General features: G+C 40.1%; 1 protein-coding gene across 1 annotated transcript in view; it reads left to right on the top strand.

Annotated features, from left to right (window-relative positions):
* The window catches only part of ELL2 (elongation factor for RNA polymerase II 2), a 65,151-nt gene that overhangs the window by 12,789 nt on the left and 36,164 nt on the right, over window positions 1–16,198 (top strand). Inside the window, exon 2 of the mRNA XM_019532402.1 lies at window positions 5,168–5,215. Coding sequence (XP_019387947.1) covers window positions 5,168–5,215 — 48 coding nt within the window. The remainder of the gene's footprint in view (window positions 1–5,167; window positions 5,216–16,198) is intronic.

The following is a 16,198-nucleotide window of genomic DNA, read 5'->3' as shown; positions in this document are numbered from 1 at the left end:
CCCCCAGTTTTGGGAGGCACCAGTTGTTCATGCTGTGGTGTCTAATATTTCACTTTATTCCTGTTCCTATCTACTCTCCCACTCCACTTTCAAGTCTTATTCAGTCTTGCTTCCTAAGTTAATGTTCCTCTCTACCCTCTAGTCTTTCCAGCCTATACATACTCCTTCTGTCCACCTTCTTCCTCGCCTTCAAGTTGGATTCTGTGCTGCCTTACATGGGGACATGTAGGCCCTTTTCAGACATTACATTCATGGGTTAAAAGTGAGTGTGTTGCAACTTTCTTTCCAATATGCCAGATGTTCAGGCAAGTTATCCTGTGGCAGAAATGGCAAACCAGCCACAAAGGTGTTCCACATTTAACATGCGTCTTAGTTTAATTTGACCATATGACATGTTAAAATCCTGATGCTGACTGCATGCCTTACTAAATGTCCCTACATGCAGGGAACCCATCAGCATCCCCCCACATGTGGGAACATCTAATTCCCAGCTTCCACATGCTCCATGCAGGCTGTGGATTGAGCAGCTCCTGAGTCCACAGCCTGCATACAGCCCCCTGCACATACTATTTCAAGGTGCATGGTGCAAGGGGCTGCACCATGCACCTTGAAATGGCATAGATTGGGGAAATTTCCTGTGCTGTGCATATAAAATTGGGTGATGGAATGTATGCTGTCTAGTTGGCCCACTGCAGTTAAGGTGTCATCTGCATGATGAAATTGTTAGAATTTAGGGGAATTTAGAATAAATCTCACTGATCATGGGCATGCTCAGTGGATTTCAGAAGATTAAAATGTACAATTTCTGGTCAGTCTGACTTCAGGGTATCTGCCCTGACAACCAGAAGTGCATATTGTAGAGCAGGGGTGGGCAAAATATGGCCCATGGGCCGAATTTGGCCCCCAAGGAATTTTGTCCAGCCTACGGCGAGTCCCTCAGCCCCACCTAGTCCAGGTGCTGCGGGCAGCTTGGTCCATTGCGCATGTCAGAATCGGCTTCAGGGGCTGCCAGCTTCAGCCACCACCCTTGGTTCTGGTCCTGCTGACTGGTAACCCCATCCCATCCATCCCACACCCACTGCCGATGGTGCTGGACAGGTGGGCAGCATCTCCATAGAGACCAGCCCAGGACTCTCTCGGGCAAGCTGGGTGGATGGGATGGGGCTGCAGGCAGGTGAGGATTGATGTCCGGGGGCAGGATGGGTGAGCAGGGCCAGGGCTGAGAAAATGGCTTGATAACAGTACAGGGCTGTGCCAGGAGTGGATTGTGACTCTGCCTCAGGCCTCTGCCCTGCCCTGTCATCACCCCATGATCCTGGCCCTGGCTCCACCCCTACCCACTCATCATGTTCCTGGTTGCTGTTCCCTGCCCAGCCTCAGGCCCATCCCATCCGCCTCACCAAGTGCACCCTGCCCACCGGGGGTCCTGGACCAGTCCCCATGGACACCCTTGCCCACTCTTTCCAGCACCCCTAAACCAGTCTACTAGTAAGGAGTTTTGAGGAGCTTTTGCAGGCCCTGGGTGGGAGAGAGTGTTGACCCAGCCTGCAACAGCACATCCAAACTCTCTAAGTGGCCCTCCAGCCCAGATAATTGCCCACCTCTGCTGTAGAGCTGAGAGATCCTAAAGCTTTCTGTGAAATGGTTGTTAGAGTTCAGTAGAGGGCAAACAATGTTTCTTTGTGTCCGCCTTCCCCCTGCCCCCCCCCACTCATCCCCCACCTGACAATTTGTAGGAAAAGGCTGAAGTGCTATATCAGAAACTTTTCAAGCAAATTTAACTGCTAATATACTTGGTATGAAAAACTTCACCCTGAATGATTGAAATTTAACAATATTATAAGCAGCTGAAAAAGGAGTTTATATTGTAAAAAGTTGGATAACCTGAACTAGAGGGATTATATCAGCTGTACAGTAAATACTGTTTATCTTATAGTCATACAGTCTATATAACTTGAGGATTATTTTACTTTCTGTGTTGAAGTTAACTAAAATCCATCCGATCAAAAACAGCTTTTTTCCATGATTTTAGCCCATCTGGCTTAAGTTTTTTGATCTTTAGATCGGCGATAATGCTATAGAATGTTGAGCATGTCTGGTCTGCATTGCTATGCTTTGTCTCTTCCCATGAAATGCTCAAACTTCAGTTTCTGGAACTAAGTATTAAATTGAACATTTCAGTACATATTTGAGGTTTGGGAGGGTTTTTTTGCTGCTTGAAGCATGTGCAGGAGAGGCTACCTTTTTGTAGCAGCTTTACAGTAAAAAGTTTGTTGTATTTGGGTAAATCACAAAAGATCACAACAGATCAATTCATATAGGTATAAGGCTTTTTTACAGAAAAGTTTAACAAAGGTAGTTATTAGAGGTGCACCAATACATTGGTCCAATATCAGATCAGCACCGATCTAAAGAAAATTGGCCGTATCAGAAATTGGCCTGATGTGGTCAATAATTTGGCCAATAAATGCCTGTGTATGCATGCGTGTATGCAGCCACAGCACAGCACAGCACATTGGCAACGAGGAGCATAGCTCAGCAGCATGGAGAGCGGCATGCAGCTAGTAAATCTCTTGTGATGGAAGGGAAGGGGGTGAGAGGGAAGGTTAACGCCCCCCTGTGGTGAGGAAGGGAGTGGGGCAGGGGCTAGGGCAGGTGCTGCCTGGTGAGGCAGGGTGCGACACAGAGTTGTGGCTCATCTGGGAGCTGCGGGGGCAGAGTATGTGCCCCCCAGATCTGCACAGGGTGGGGCAGGCAGGTTGCAGCTGTGGGCTGGAGCCGGACTGTGGTGGGCTCTTCTCAGCGGGGACTGGGTTCAGGGCAGGCAGTGGCAGTGCTGGTAGGGGGCTACAGGTGGGGATGCAACCACCTCAAATTGTTGTAGCCCCCCCAATTCCCCCCTCCCAGCACCACCTGCCCAGCGCAGCCCCAACTCAAACTCTGTCTCTGCCCATGCACCAGGATGAGCCAGGGCTGCACTGGGTGGGCAGCAGTGCTGGGAGGGGGACTATGGGGGGACAGCAGCAACATTTGGGGTGGCTGCAGCTCCTCCCTGCAGCCTCTACCCAGCACCACCGCAGTCCGCCCAGAGCCTGGTGCAGCCCTGGCTCCAGCCTGCAGCTGCAGCCCACCCATCCCACCTCACGCAGATCGGGGGGCACATGCCCCTCCCTGTGCCCTCCCAGCATGCATGCAGCAGCGGGAGCCACACCCCCATAACAAGCCACAGCTCCACCCTGTAACTCACCCTGCCCCGGCTGGGCAGCATCTGTCCCAGCCCCAATCCCTCCCTCACTGTAGGGGGCATTGATCTACCCCCCCACCAAGCCGCTTCCCTCCCCACTCTCCATCCACCACAACAGACTTACCAGCTGGACGCACCTGTATTGATAATCAGATTGGTATTGACTGATATGCCTCCTTAAAAATTGGCTGTTGGACCCCAAATTCTCTATTGGTGCACCCCTAGTAGTTATTTTGTTTAATTTTCCTGTTACAGTTTTGTTGCTTAAAAATAATCCCACAGTATAGGCCATTTAAAGTAAAGTACCATTAAATGGTTTAACAGAATTAAATTTTCTGAATTGGTGTTAATAATTGTATGCATCCATAGCATACCTTCTTCCTAACAGAGGGTTCTTTGTCTTATAACAGTCCTCTGATGCTATTAAAAGACAAAAATTACATTTCTTTAATCTTTCTATGAAAACTCTCTTTACAGTCCCAAGAATGCTCTATTTTTCTTTCCCATTTTTTATCCAGGTTTGCTGTGGTCTATTTAAGTAGCGACCTATTAAACATTCTTAAGCCTAAGGATTTAACATGGCTTTTGAAATTAATTATTTTATGGCGTTACTCTTAATTCCATGTTAATACTATTTAAACTAAGGAACAAATTCTAGTTTCACAAATGAATATTTTCCCTCCTCTACTCCTGGTCTCCCGAATTGTTTTTGTTTCTAACTACTGTACTGTTTTCATGATAAGTCTCTGTGCCAAGTATTTTTTTTATTTGCTTGGGAGTCCCTTGATGATTTCAACTAATGTATTCCTAGTAGTTTGTTGTAAATAGTATATATCAATTAATGAAAGGATGAAAGATTGTTCTTCCTTTTATGTTGAGTCATTGCCTCTCATCATACTTCTGTGTTCAAGAACAGGTAGATTCTGTAGTCAGGGCTGTCCTTGGAGAGGGGTGGCAAATGGGGCCAACTGCCCCGGCCCCATGCTTTGAGGGTCCCCATGGACAGTGCCATACAGGCCCCGCCGCCACCACCGGCTTTTGCTGGTGGTCACCGCCACCACCCCCTCCCATCGCTGCCACCACCAGCTTCTGTGGGCAGTCACCACCCCTCCCCCTCACTGCCGCCATCAGCTTCTGTGGGCAGTTGCCACTCCTTTCCCCTCCCCCCCAACTGCTGATGCTGCCGCTGGCTTCTGCAGGCAGTTGCCATCCCCACCCCCTGGCCCCGCACAGACTGATATGCTCGCACACCCCTAGGGACAGCTCTGTCTGTAGTTCACTTGTTCTGATTAGTTTTATCCCTTGAATACTGAATTGTTGACTGTGATATACAGTACAGTTACCTTTGCTCTGCATGTTACCCTGATCTCATAGGGAGGAACAGAGACTTAATACCTCCAAAAATCTGCTTGTATTCTTCTCTCTGGACTCATTACATTACTAAAATTGGACCCTAAATCATTCAAATTACATAGTTTGAAATTATGCTAATAGTTTTTTTGTCATTTATTATTATTTTTATTTATTATACTTGGATTGAAATAAGCACAAGTTTAGTTATATTTTACTATAAATACTTCAGCTTATTTAAAGTTTGAGGTCTATGAAGTATAACGTCTGTCTCTGTATGAACTATAGGTACTTTGTACTGAGCCTTTATTACGAGGTTCAAGTTTTCATGTTTATTAATAAACTTTATTTGCGTATTGGGATTGAAATTCAAGGTTACATTTAATGTGTATATAATCAGAAAACTGATATTATATAGTTTTTTAGCATATAATTGCTAGTAAAAGCGAGACAGCTCAAATGTCTGTTCAGGGTATCCTGTAATGACAAATACATTTCAGGTTGATAGTACAGTAGTCTTTTATAATACATTTGATAATAGTTTTTCACAGCGTTTTTAATTTTATTTTATAGGAACTTATTTCTTCCCGACCTTCAATTCAGTTTCAAGGGCTCCAAGGGGTAAGTACTTTTGTGTTTTTTAAATTGTCAGGAAAAATGAGTGTGTAGGGTTTGTTTTATTTTAATACATTAAAAATATTAACATTTTAATGTTAAGTTTGCTTCTTTTCTAGAAGCATTCATGATCATATATGCTGTAATCTGAGCTGTCCCCAGCTTTGCTGCCTAATGTGTACCCATGAGTGTAATAGTTTCTAGTGAAAAAGAATCAATTACCTTAGATTCAGTCCCTTTTCTTTGAGTAACTCAAGGTACCTGGCTTGTGATGCCTCTTCACTTCTCTCCTTCATATTTGGATTTGAACTTATATTGTAAACCATCCGTTTTACCAGTAGTTAAGTGAGTGCAGAAGAAATCACAAATACAGTTTACTTGAGACATCAAAGGAAGATAAATTTCCTTTAGAACTTTAGACCATGGGGTTCATAAATAACTGGTCCACCCAAAGATTCAAAAATCCTTTTTGGGAATGAAAGTGTTCGTTCGCATGTTCTCACCTCAGCCCCTCACCAGCAGGGTCTGGAAGGGAGCCTGCAAAAGGATTCTTCTTTGAATCCATAAACTAAATGGAGGTTGGAGAAGCAATCTTCATGAGTGAAATAGTTTAGGTTTAGCATTATATGTATCTTCCTTTTATAAGGAGGAAGTTAAAGCTTCATCTAAGCATACATTTTGCCACCATAAATGACAGCTAGGACTTTTGAAAAATCACATGCCTCAGTTGACACAGCTATACTGATTAAATGCAAAACCTAAAGTAGACATTTTTTTTACCAAAACAAAAAAATCTTTTTGCCAGTGTAATGTATTCTTCAAGGAAACATTACCGTCTGCTGGCAAAAGAACTTCCTTGCCAGTATAAGCCATGCTCCTACTGAGCATTTGCCTCAGAAAATGCATCTAAATGTGGACTAGTAACCAACTTGTATCATAATGTAACAGATCAGCTTTTAAAAGGATGAGTACAATGGGGAGACAAACATTTTTATCATTATGTTGTTAAAAATAAAACTCAGTGTATTGTAGGATTCATAGTAGAGTTACACTGATCACTGCTTGCAGTTTTTAAACTCTGATAAAAATTGACTTTTTTTTCTCCCTAAGTTCCACACCCTAAATCCTCTGTTTCTATTTTTGCAGAAGTTATGTGACTATTGTTTACTTGTCTTTGTGCACCCCTGAGACTTGTTCCTCATTAACTGCTGCGAAATAGTAGTTGGGGAGGTCTGTTACTAAATTAGTGATAAACTACTACCAATACAAGTCTATATATTTATCATGGCACTTCAGGTATTAAAAATTTGCCTTTCTAAAGTTTTCTAAAATGTATAATTTATAAATGTCTGTCAGATAAGTTTTTACTTCACTGAAAAGATCAGGACAGTATTTTTGGTGCCCTCTTTCTCTTTCTCCTGTGACATACAGTATGCTAGAGAAAAAGCAGTACTTTTATACTCTGTTACTGAAACTCCCAAGAGTCATGTCACTAAACTTCTAGTGTTACACCCCTAAGGTCTTGTTTTCCACATACAAGAGCAGTGTATGTTTTGAGCAAATTTTAAAACATTTTATATAAACTATTTTATTTTGTTTCTTCCCCTCCACCTCCCCCCCCCCCAATTAACTCCTCTTTTTGGAATGAGTATAATTTGTGCTGCTATTGTTCAAGAGGATGCTTGCATTTTTGGTGTTACTGCTGAAACTACAGAGTGTTTAAAAAAATTCTGCTTATTATTTCAAATGTATCTTTTGGGAAGAAAGTTTCCAAAAGTTACCACTTATACTACCTTTTAGAAGAGAATTTGCATTGTTCATCTCTGTCAAATCACCTTTAAAGTCAGCAGAAGCTTTGATTGCTTTGTACTTGGAATACTTCTGAAGACCAACTAATATACTTCTACAGCATATGTTTGTAATCTTTAAATTTTGTGTGTATTAGATATCAACATTCTTACCATGCCTGGGCATTGTATAGCTGCAGAATGGATGAATTCAATGGTTAGATTTTATTTCCAATGCAGTGGTACCTGTAGTGGACAAAGCTAACACCTAAAGCAGTTTAAAGAATGTAGCTCATCTGTGGCCTAATGTGTTTATTTTAAAGGGGTAGGGAGACAAAAAAGCTTGAATTTGTCTCAAGAAGAAACCCTTTTGTTGACTTTTTCAAATCTCAGTAATTTCTTAATGAGTATTTTGTTACTACTTATGACTTGAAAGTTTCCTTTATCTGATGAATCGAGTTTTATTTTCCTTAAAGTTGTTACATGCAGACAGTCTTGAATACATGGTATTCTGGTATTACTGTGCATTTAGTGACAAAATACAAGTTCTTTTTAAAAAATATTACAGAAATCTGCTCGCTGTTCTCTCAGATTAGCAGATGTAGACACTGCACAACATTACACTGTAAAACATCACCTGTTTTACAGATGGACCCCTATGTACTATGACACATGAGGAATAAATCCTGTGGCAAATTCCCATGACTTCTTCAATGATTTGGCATTGAAGTCTATAGCTTCATGAATTCCATTGCTTTTCAGAAGTTTAAAAAAGTACTCATTTCAGCAAAATTCCTGTGCTGTTCAAGCTACTACAAAATTTGCAGTTAAACAAGACAAAACTGGTACATTTAAGGTAAAAATTAGGAAACGTTTTTAGAATTTGCTCATATTTCAGCCTCCTGTTTGCTAAAAGCAGACATGTCGACTTCCCCTACTTTGTAGCTATTATAAAGGATTTGGGGGAAAAAGATCAATGATTCAGGATGGTCTAAAGCTTCAGTGAATGTAAGAAGGGAAAGGTTGATTCTTTGGGATGAGAGCCAAAAGCAGGATGAACATAATATGTACCTTCTAGCTAAATGCTAAGGCAGATGACATCTGTTTTGACATCTAGCAGGAATATGCCCACTGCCTCTAAAAGGATTTCAAGTCTTTCAGCATCTGTTTGTCAGCTAGTGCTCTTCCTATTTTTAGTTGACAGAAATTATTTTGTTAACTATGCTGTTCTTAAGATTTTAAGTCATTTTGTGTTAATGTGGTTGGTCTTTGCTTCTGTAAAGTGATGCAAAGGACAGAGATGAAATATCATAAGAAAAATCTTATTTAAAGTTATTTCTAGTGTGTATAAGACTCTAGAAATTAATTCCAGATGAATTAGTAATTGGTTTATCCATATTCTGGCAGGTGAAGTGAGTCTTTATTTTGTATTTAGCCCCACTAGCTGGAAATCTTACATATTTTTTTAATATAAAATGTCTACAGTCACCCAGATGCCATAGCAATGACTGTCTTGAGCATTTCTAAGGGTAGTGTCCTATAAAAACGGCCACATATGTCACAAGTTAACTGTTTTCTAAAGTAGTTTAGGTGTCACACCAATAACTTGCCAGTGAAAGGGATGTAGACTAATTCACTATATATAAATGCAAAATGTAGTAAGTACTTAATACACTTTATAGATACTGTAATATGGACTTGATAGTAATCTGAAAAACTATGCAAGAAAACCAAAAAAAAAAAACTCAGCAATTTTATTTGCAGCTTTTTTCCCTTAGCTAAGAAGCTGCAGGTATGTACTTCTTAAGGCTCTTGCCTCTCTATACATAGCCCCATGCCACCAAATTTGTGGCTCAGGCAGACTATGACTGCTTTGAAGGTGTTCAGAAGCCACAGTTACTTGAAAAAGTAGAATGGCAACCTCTCAATGCAGATATAGCAGAACATTCAATAATACTGAATATGTCGAACTTGTAACAAGAGGAAATAATTTTAAGTATAATTAGTCAGAAGATACTTTTTGTACAAGATACTGAGGCTGAGAGCTAAGCAAGATTTGTAAGGAAAGAAAAAAAATTGTGTATAGGGATACAAGTTTACAGAATTTCAAAAGAGAAATTTTAATCTATATAATAGTAAACGGATAAACACTGGGGTATTTGGGCATAAATCAGTTCCTAACTAGTAAAAGTTTGTGAGGCTGAAGGGAGGAAAAAATTTCTCTAGGACAAGGGTTATTCCAAGACTGCATGATGTGGGACTTCCTTTCTTTTCCTCTGAAATATCTAGCCAACATGAAAGACAGGATATTTTGTTAAATAGACCACTGGTGGTATAATTTAGCAGTGCATGTTCTAGCACAGACATTTACAAAACACAAATGAAAATAAAGGAAATGCGAGGAGAGGTTGAGAAAAACTCTAGTTGGACTGTGGTGTTCTTGTAAGCTTGTGTGTAAGCACAAGTTGATGGCTCAGAGTAATATTTAATAACAAATATCCATAATCCCACCTGTGTCTAACTTCCACTGTTGATTTGAAATACTTGGAAGTGATGCCACCATTGTTCTGCATTGAGTACTGTACTCCTGATTATTGGCAGGCTTCCTCAGTATATTACTGTATTGCAAGATGGCTAAAACAGGGATCTTTTCATTATTGGCTGTACCCTTAATATTACTGTAAATATTTTAAAATGTTTCATTAAAAACAATGTTAATGTTTTTAAATTATTTACTCTCTTACATAATCATGGCCATACAGTATTTAAGATAACTTTTTTTTACCAGAGAAGAGCAACTACATATGAACCCATAATTGACAGAAGGAACAGTAGACACAGTGTCCCATCTCTGTTATAGACAGTTTCTTTAGCGAGGTGCATTTTAGCTACTGTTTAACCACAGCTATGCTTCAGGCAAACATCTGCATTGAGTTAGTAACAGTAATGTCTGTATCTTTCCTGAAAGGATCTTATAAATGGAAGATACTGGTTTGAAAAGTTAAGTACTCATTTACATTTATCCAAATAAATCAGCTACCGTTCTTCCTGATCTCTCCTAATTAATTTGGTATTTCTGGAGATTAATACAAGTATCCTTTCTTATAGTTAGATCCATTAATTTACAGAGTAATTTGGTTTGTAAGAGGCAGACCTTTCCCCCCCAAGACCATTGCATTTGGCTTATATCCTTCTTTTAATAAAAGTTTGAGCCTTGTATTGAAAGGTAAATGACATTTTTATCCAAAGCAGCAGTGAAAGCCAAATACCTGACTGCTGGTTTCCAGCTTCCAGTATTAAAGTGTTTTTGTTCTGCCTGTTAAATCAGTAATTTAAATGTGAAACTGTTTGGTTCAGACAATAACTTCCTTGATTCCATAGCTGAATCAAGATTGTAAACAGGTCATAAACTGATAGTCTTGAATTGGCTTACATGCTTCCTACATCATAATTACCATTTTTGGTAAGGTGACCTTCTTTAGCCCTAGGTTCAGAAACACCCGCTTTAGTTTCAATTACAACTCTTTAAACAGCTTTGTCATGTATGTAGAGCAAACTTAGTTGATTGTGATTAATATATATGATGTGCTTTTAATAATGGTATTTATCATATAGACTTCTGAGTACTTTAGTACTGACTTTACCCAGTCAGAATAGCTGTAACCATAATGCTCCCTTTTTAGCATGTTAAAAGGATTCTCTCTCTTATTCCTTGCTCTCATGAACAGCCTTCTTAAAAACTGAATCTAAGATTCTATCCAACTTAGTAACATGGTAAAAGTTTTCATAACAGTATGATTTTGAAGTTATTTGGATTTAGGCCAGTCTCTTCTTTCCTCTCTCATTACTGGATATTTAATTACACTTTGTCCTTATACCTTAGCTGACACTTATTGAGAAGTGTGTCCTCCTAAAAAGGTCACTCAGCTGCCATGGCTCTATGGGTCCTGTTCAGTTTCTACTGCCAAACTCCTGGTAGAAATCACACGTGTATAGATATTCCAAGTTTCTTTTCTTCCAGAACAAAAATGGCTGTTCTGGGAGGAAAAATAACCTTATTACAACCAAATAGAAATCTCTCCCAGGAGAGTTTCTCTGTAGAGAATGAACATCTGCATATTTCCCACATCTTATCTCCTCTCAGGGACCAGGAGGAGTGGAGCTGCAGGGAAGGTCTCCCATGTTTTTCTACCTTGGTCTAAAGAAGTCACATAGGGAGCTGTTCACAACCATCCTGTAGACTAGAAGAGGATGGGAGGAGCAGGTCGCCAGCTGTTCACCGTCTGGTTTTCACTCTGAAATCCTCAGAGTGAGAAGTAGGCAGGGGACTTTGCCTGAGCACCAGGAGCTGAGCAAGAGGGCAAAGCCCCCAGCCTTCTTCTCACAGAAGAACGTGGGAGAAGCAGACAGCGAGGCTTTACTGTAGAGCTCCATTCCCCCTGTGAACAGGAAGACTGGAACAGCCCACACTTTCCCCAGACTGGGAACACCCCAGTCTCAGGAAGAAGTGAGGATCAAGGGAGAGGGGGCAGTTGCAGACTGAATATCAATATTGTTTTCTCTCCCAGGATCACTTCTATTGGTGGAAATTTTCCACTACTAGAAACAAATATTAGTACGTGACCATAAAGGCAATATGTAGTCAAAATGACTAGGACAGTGATTCTCAACCAAGGTGCTATGGCACCCTGTAATGCCTTGAAATCTTTTCAGGGGTGTCACACAATGGTAGTACTGTTAGGTGTGCAAACCTGATTCACAGAGCATCTTGATCTATGCTCTGTGGGAAGGGGGAGGGGGTGCTTTAATTGGAGCAGCTCTCAGGAGCCTCTCTAGTTAAAGTGCCCACAGCATCATGTGTATTCAGCATCCTGCACTTCAAAATGGTGGCAGCATGCTTTAACTAAAGCTCGTTCAACAAGCTTTACTTAAAGTGCCCCGGCTGCCATTTTGAAATGTGGGGACACTGAATACATGAGACATCAAGACTGCTGGAGCGTGCTAATCAGCACACTTCAGCAGACTTGAGTCTGCTCCAGTGCATTGTAATTACAGCGTGTCAGGGCAGACATCCTGCACGTCTACAGGTACCCAGAGATTTCACAGAGGAATCCATGGTGTTAAAGAAATGTACTGACCTGATGTGGTGTTTCTGAGTTCTTTGCAACATAACAATTGCTCTATTGTTTTTCTGTAGTGAAAAAGCAGTGAAAATTAAGAGCTGGCATTTTCTGAAGGGTGGACTAGGCAAATAGTTTTAATTAAATCTTTAAGTCGTTATAATCTTTCTACATGGTTCTTGGAGATAGCTGCATAGTTGCTCCAAGGTAAGTGTTTAGTGGAACAGTCTGTGTTTTCTGCCAGCGGGGAAAGCAGTTGAAGGCATGCATAAGTGTAAAAAGAGACTTGCCACAGGTCTGCTTTTTTGAAAGAGATTTCTACAATATGTTTAGGAGGTTAGATGTTTCAAACAGCTAGGTCACAGTGGACACAACCTGATTAAAGCCCTCTAAGAAGGAATGTCTGCTATTTTGAAGTTCATACTTTAAATTGTTTTCAAAGGAAGCAGAAGAACAGCAGAACCCACAGAGCTGCTTTGCAAAACAAAGTTTAACACGGTTGGAACCAATACTAGCATGGCTTAATGAGCTCTTTGGGAAGAATCTCCACTTTCTTCTGATCTGCTAGTGGCATACAGACCCATGTAATCTTGTAAAATATAAATAGGAAAGAGGCAATAAACCAAAATGTGTTGCTCTATAAAATGTACTGGCAAGACAGCAACATGTAATCAGAGGCCCTCTTGACCAGGACTGAGGTTGAAATAGTTGAAAAAATAGTTGTATCTCTTTCTTCTAGAGAACTGGGCAGTTCCATTGCCCGTCCTGTGAAGTGGCGAAAAGAGAGGAAAAGGATGAGTTTATGATGCTCAAGGGGAAACTAGAGTTTACCAAGACAAAATATTTAGTTAGTAGTAGTGGAAATAAATATAAAACAGATGATGATAAAGAAATGCAGTCTGAAGAAAGCGTGCTTGAATCCCAGAAAAATACTCAAGTTGCCCAGGTGGGCGTTTGAACTCCATAAGAAACTTCTAGAATTAATTAAGCTACAAAATTACTTTGAGGCAGTAGAAAAAGTAAGCATTTGAATGTACAAAGGCAGAGCAACCCAGCTAGGGCTGATGTAGGCCAGAAACTTAACTCTGTGCCAGGACCTTTCACTAGTTATTTCTGGGAGTTTTCATGACAGGTAAGGTATGCATGTGACACTGGCCTCAAGGAGGACGGTACCACTCTTTTCAAATAAATTTCCTGCACATGTACTTATTTACATGCCATTTCACAAATACAGTTCTAGTTTACAAGTGTGGACTGGCCCAAGAGAGTTGGTGGTAAAATTCAGTGTTTAGGCAGAAATGTAAGAGCTCATTTAACTCGGATTCAGCTGCAGTGGATACCTGTCATTTGAAGTATCAAAGCAGTCTTGAGTAATATATGGTGTAAACCTCACTTTGATAACCAGTAAGTCTGTTCTGGAACACAGAAAAGTGCAACACCATTTGGGGATGAGATAGGGGTTTACAGAAAGAAGTTTTAGTAGTAGAGGGAATGTATCATAAAGTGGGCTTGTAAAGTCCCCAGAAGTTAATAATATTCAAGACACAGATAAGCAGAGCTTTAAAAAGATTGTTGATAAGAAGAATGATGAATGACTGGGGGGTGGGAAATTGGAGATGGGTGGGAAAGGGGAGGGAGGACTCTTCTTAGCAGATAAGTATAGGAGGCTGTTACAAGCAATAAGAAGGGGTATAAACAGAGACAGCAGGCTGAGAGCACCAGATACAAATACACTTAAGCAGTGAGAGTAACGCATAAGTGGAAATGGCCTTGACCTTGAGGCTTAATAGCTTCATGTGGGTTTTTACCCTTGACTGAGTCAGGATGAGGCTACCCAACCCCACTTAGTGTTAAAATTAGGGGGTTTTTCCACTTATCTTCGTGTCTCAGATTGTAATAAATGTGAAACTTCAAAAATATGTGAAAAGGTTGCCAATTATTTTTTACTTTCAAAAGTATTCGAACCAGTTTTAATGTAATTTTAAGGCTGTATAAACTTTTCTAGAACACTTAAACTAAGTTCTTCTTAAACACAAACATACCTACAGCCTTGTATCTTAATGTGCCTTCCAACCAAAACAGACATTAACTCTTCAGGAATTTTCCTGTGTCTAGGCTACTGTTTATAACTTTTATGGTCTCTTAAAAGGGAGCCAGGGTGACAAGGCAACTGTGGAGATGCATGGGAACAGATCCTATCTCTTGTATGGAGATAGTGCTTGATATTTTGGAAACTTAATTTAGGAATGAAAGAAAAAGGGGCATATTAATTTCTTTTAAAAGGGTTTTTGCTGTATAGCAAATAACCGCATTGGATGCATGTTCACAAAAATCACAAGGCCAGTATACAGTAGCTTCTCCAAAGGATGACTTAAAAATACTAACAATTATGTTTTGCAGTGCTGCTACCTAATAGCCCCAAATAGTTAAGTGGTGCTGTTCTCAAATTATGGCTATTTAACCTTCTGTTGAAAGGGTACATTAAATAGGAAAAACAAATATTAGAAATGTCCAGAAGCTTATCTAGAATTGAAACATTGCACTTCCATTCTGATTGTCTGGAAAGTCGTCCTTGACTTCTGTGTAGTGAACCTCTCAGGACCATTTATTTAATTTATCACTGTAAAACCATGAGAAATATGAATTTGGGGGCAGGAAAGTTGTTTTGTGCAGATCTAAATAATGCAACATTTACCATCTTTTACAAAAAATTAATTTCATTACATAACAAAACAAGGGCATAAAAATGCCCGACAGATCAGCTGGCATGGAATACATATCACAGACTTGAGTTCACATTAGCAGTCTAATTGTTCAGCGCCCATGCTGTATCAGTTCAGCCTGTCTGTGTTAGAATCCACTGCTCTAGACTTACATGGGCTAGCACATGTTAGCACATTTCCTAATGCAATGCGTTAAATCCTAGCCTATATACAACCATTGAGTTTAAAAGGGAGCTTCCTGAAAGCTGATAAGTCTGTTTGGTTTATTGGCAGTAAACCATTCCTTATGGAAGTACAGTATAATGTAATAAAAGTGTGGAATCCATGTGAAGACCTAAACTGTTGTGCAGTTGGCAAAGTGCAGTGTATAGGGATGGGGAGAGTGAAGGATATGACTGTGGATCAGTTTGCTGTGTATATGTGGACTAATTTCAGCTCAAGAATTAAGAGAAGTCAGTTGAGGGACTCCTGTTGTGAAACTATTCGAATAACAGGCAAAGAATAGTCTGCTATAGTGACTGAAATAGGTGTTAAAGATGAAGTCAGAAAGGCAAGCTATTATTTGCATCAAGAGAATAAAGTGAAATAAAATTGTACTTGTGGGGACCAAAGAGGAGCAGACATCAAAGTTGTAAAAATAAATGCAACATCCTAAATGTGATGCCATTTGCTGGGGGTGGGGAATAAGAATAAAAGATGATACCCTCCTGGGAGTGTATGTAAAAACAAGCTTGGCATACTGCCTAAAAATATAGGCACCAGCCAATAGAATGTTTAAAAGTGAATGTGGAACTGAGGATCAGCACCTTCCTAAGGATCTTTCTGTATTTTTAAGTATTTAGAGACCTTTCATAAGCGCCTGGGTTCTCACTTCTGAACTATAATACTATGATACATCTTTTTGGTTTTTACATAAATGCTCTTTTATTTTTGTAGACCTGAGTTTCCAGAAGGTTGCAGTAGCAACTACTGGAATGTCTATTCATTTCTCTGGAATTCTTCACTCTCTACTATCAGATTTTGTATAAACAGGAATTAAACCAATTGGCACTAAATTCCTGTGACTGACCAACTCCTTACTCTTCCTGTTTAGACTTACAGCACAGTTAGAATTCAAGAGTTTTCAAGACTAGGAGGAGGGCATTTAAAAGTCATAGGTGTTTTCTCAAATGTCTAATAAGCCAACAGGTGATAATTGATTTAAACCCAAAATAAGACATCTAAAATATTTTAGGATTATGGACAAGATCCTTACTTTAAACTCCACAGGCTCAGTAGTTACAAGTAATAGTATTACAGGGTCCTAAGTTGCAGATACAGCTTGCTCTTTAAGAGAGATGTCATTGTCTAGCTGTCTTT

Source organism: Crocodylus porosus, unplaced genomic scaffold (assembly GCF_001723895.1).
Source record: "Crocodylus porosus isolate Cpor-Errol unplaced genomic scaffold, CroPor_comp1, whole genome shotgun sequence".
In the NCBI taxonomy this organism is placed as follows: domain Eukaryota; kingdom Metazoa; phylum Chordata; order Crocodylia; family Crocodylidae; genus Crocodylus; species Crocodylus porosus.
This window is presented reverse-complemented; position numbering and strand designations above follow the sequence as displayed.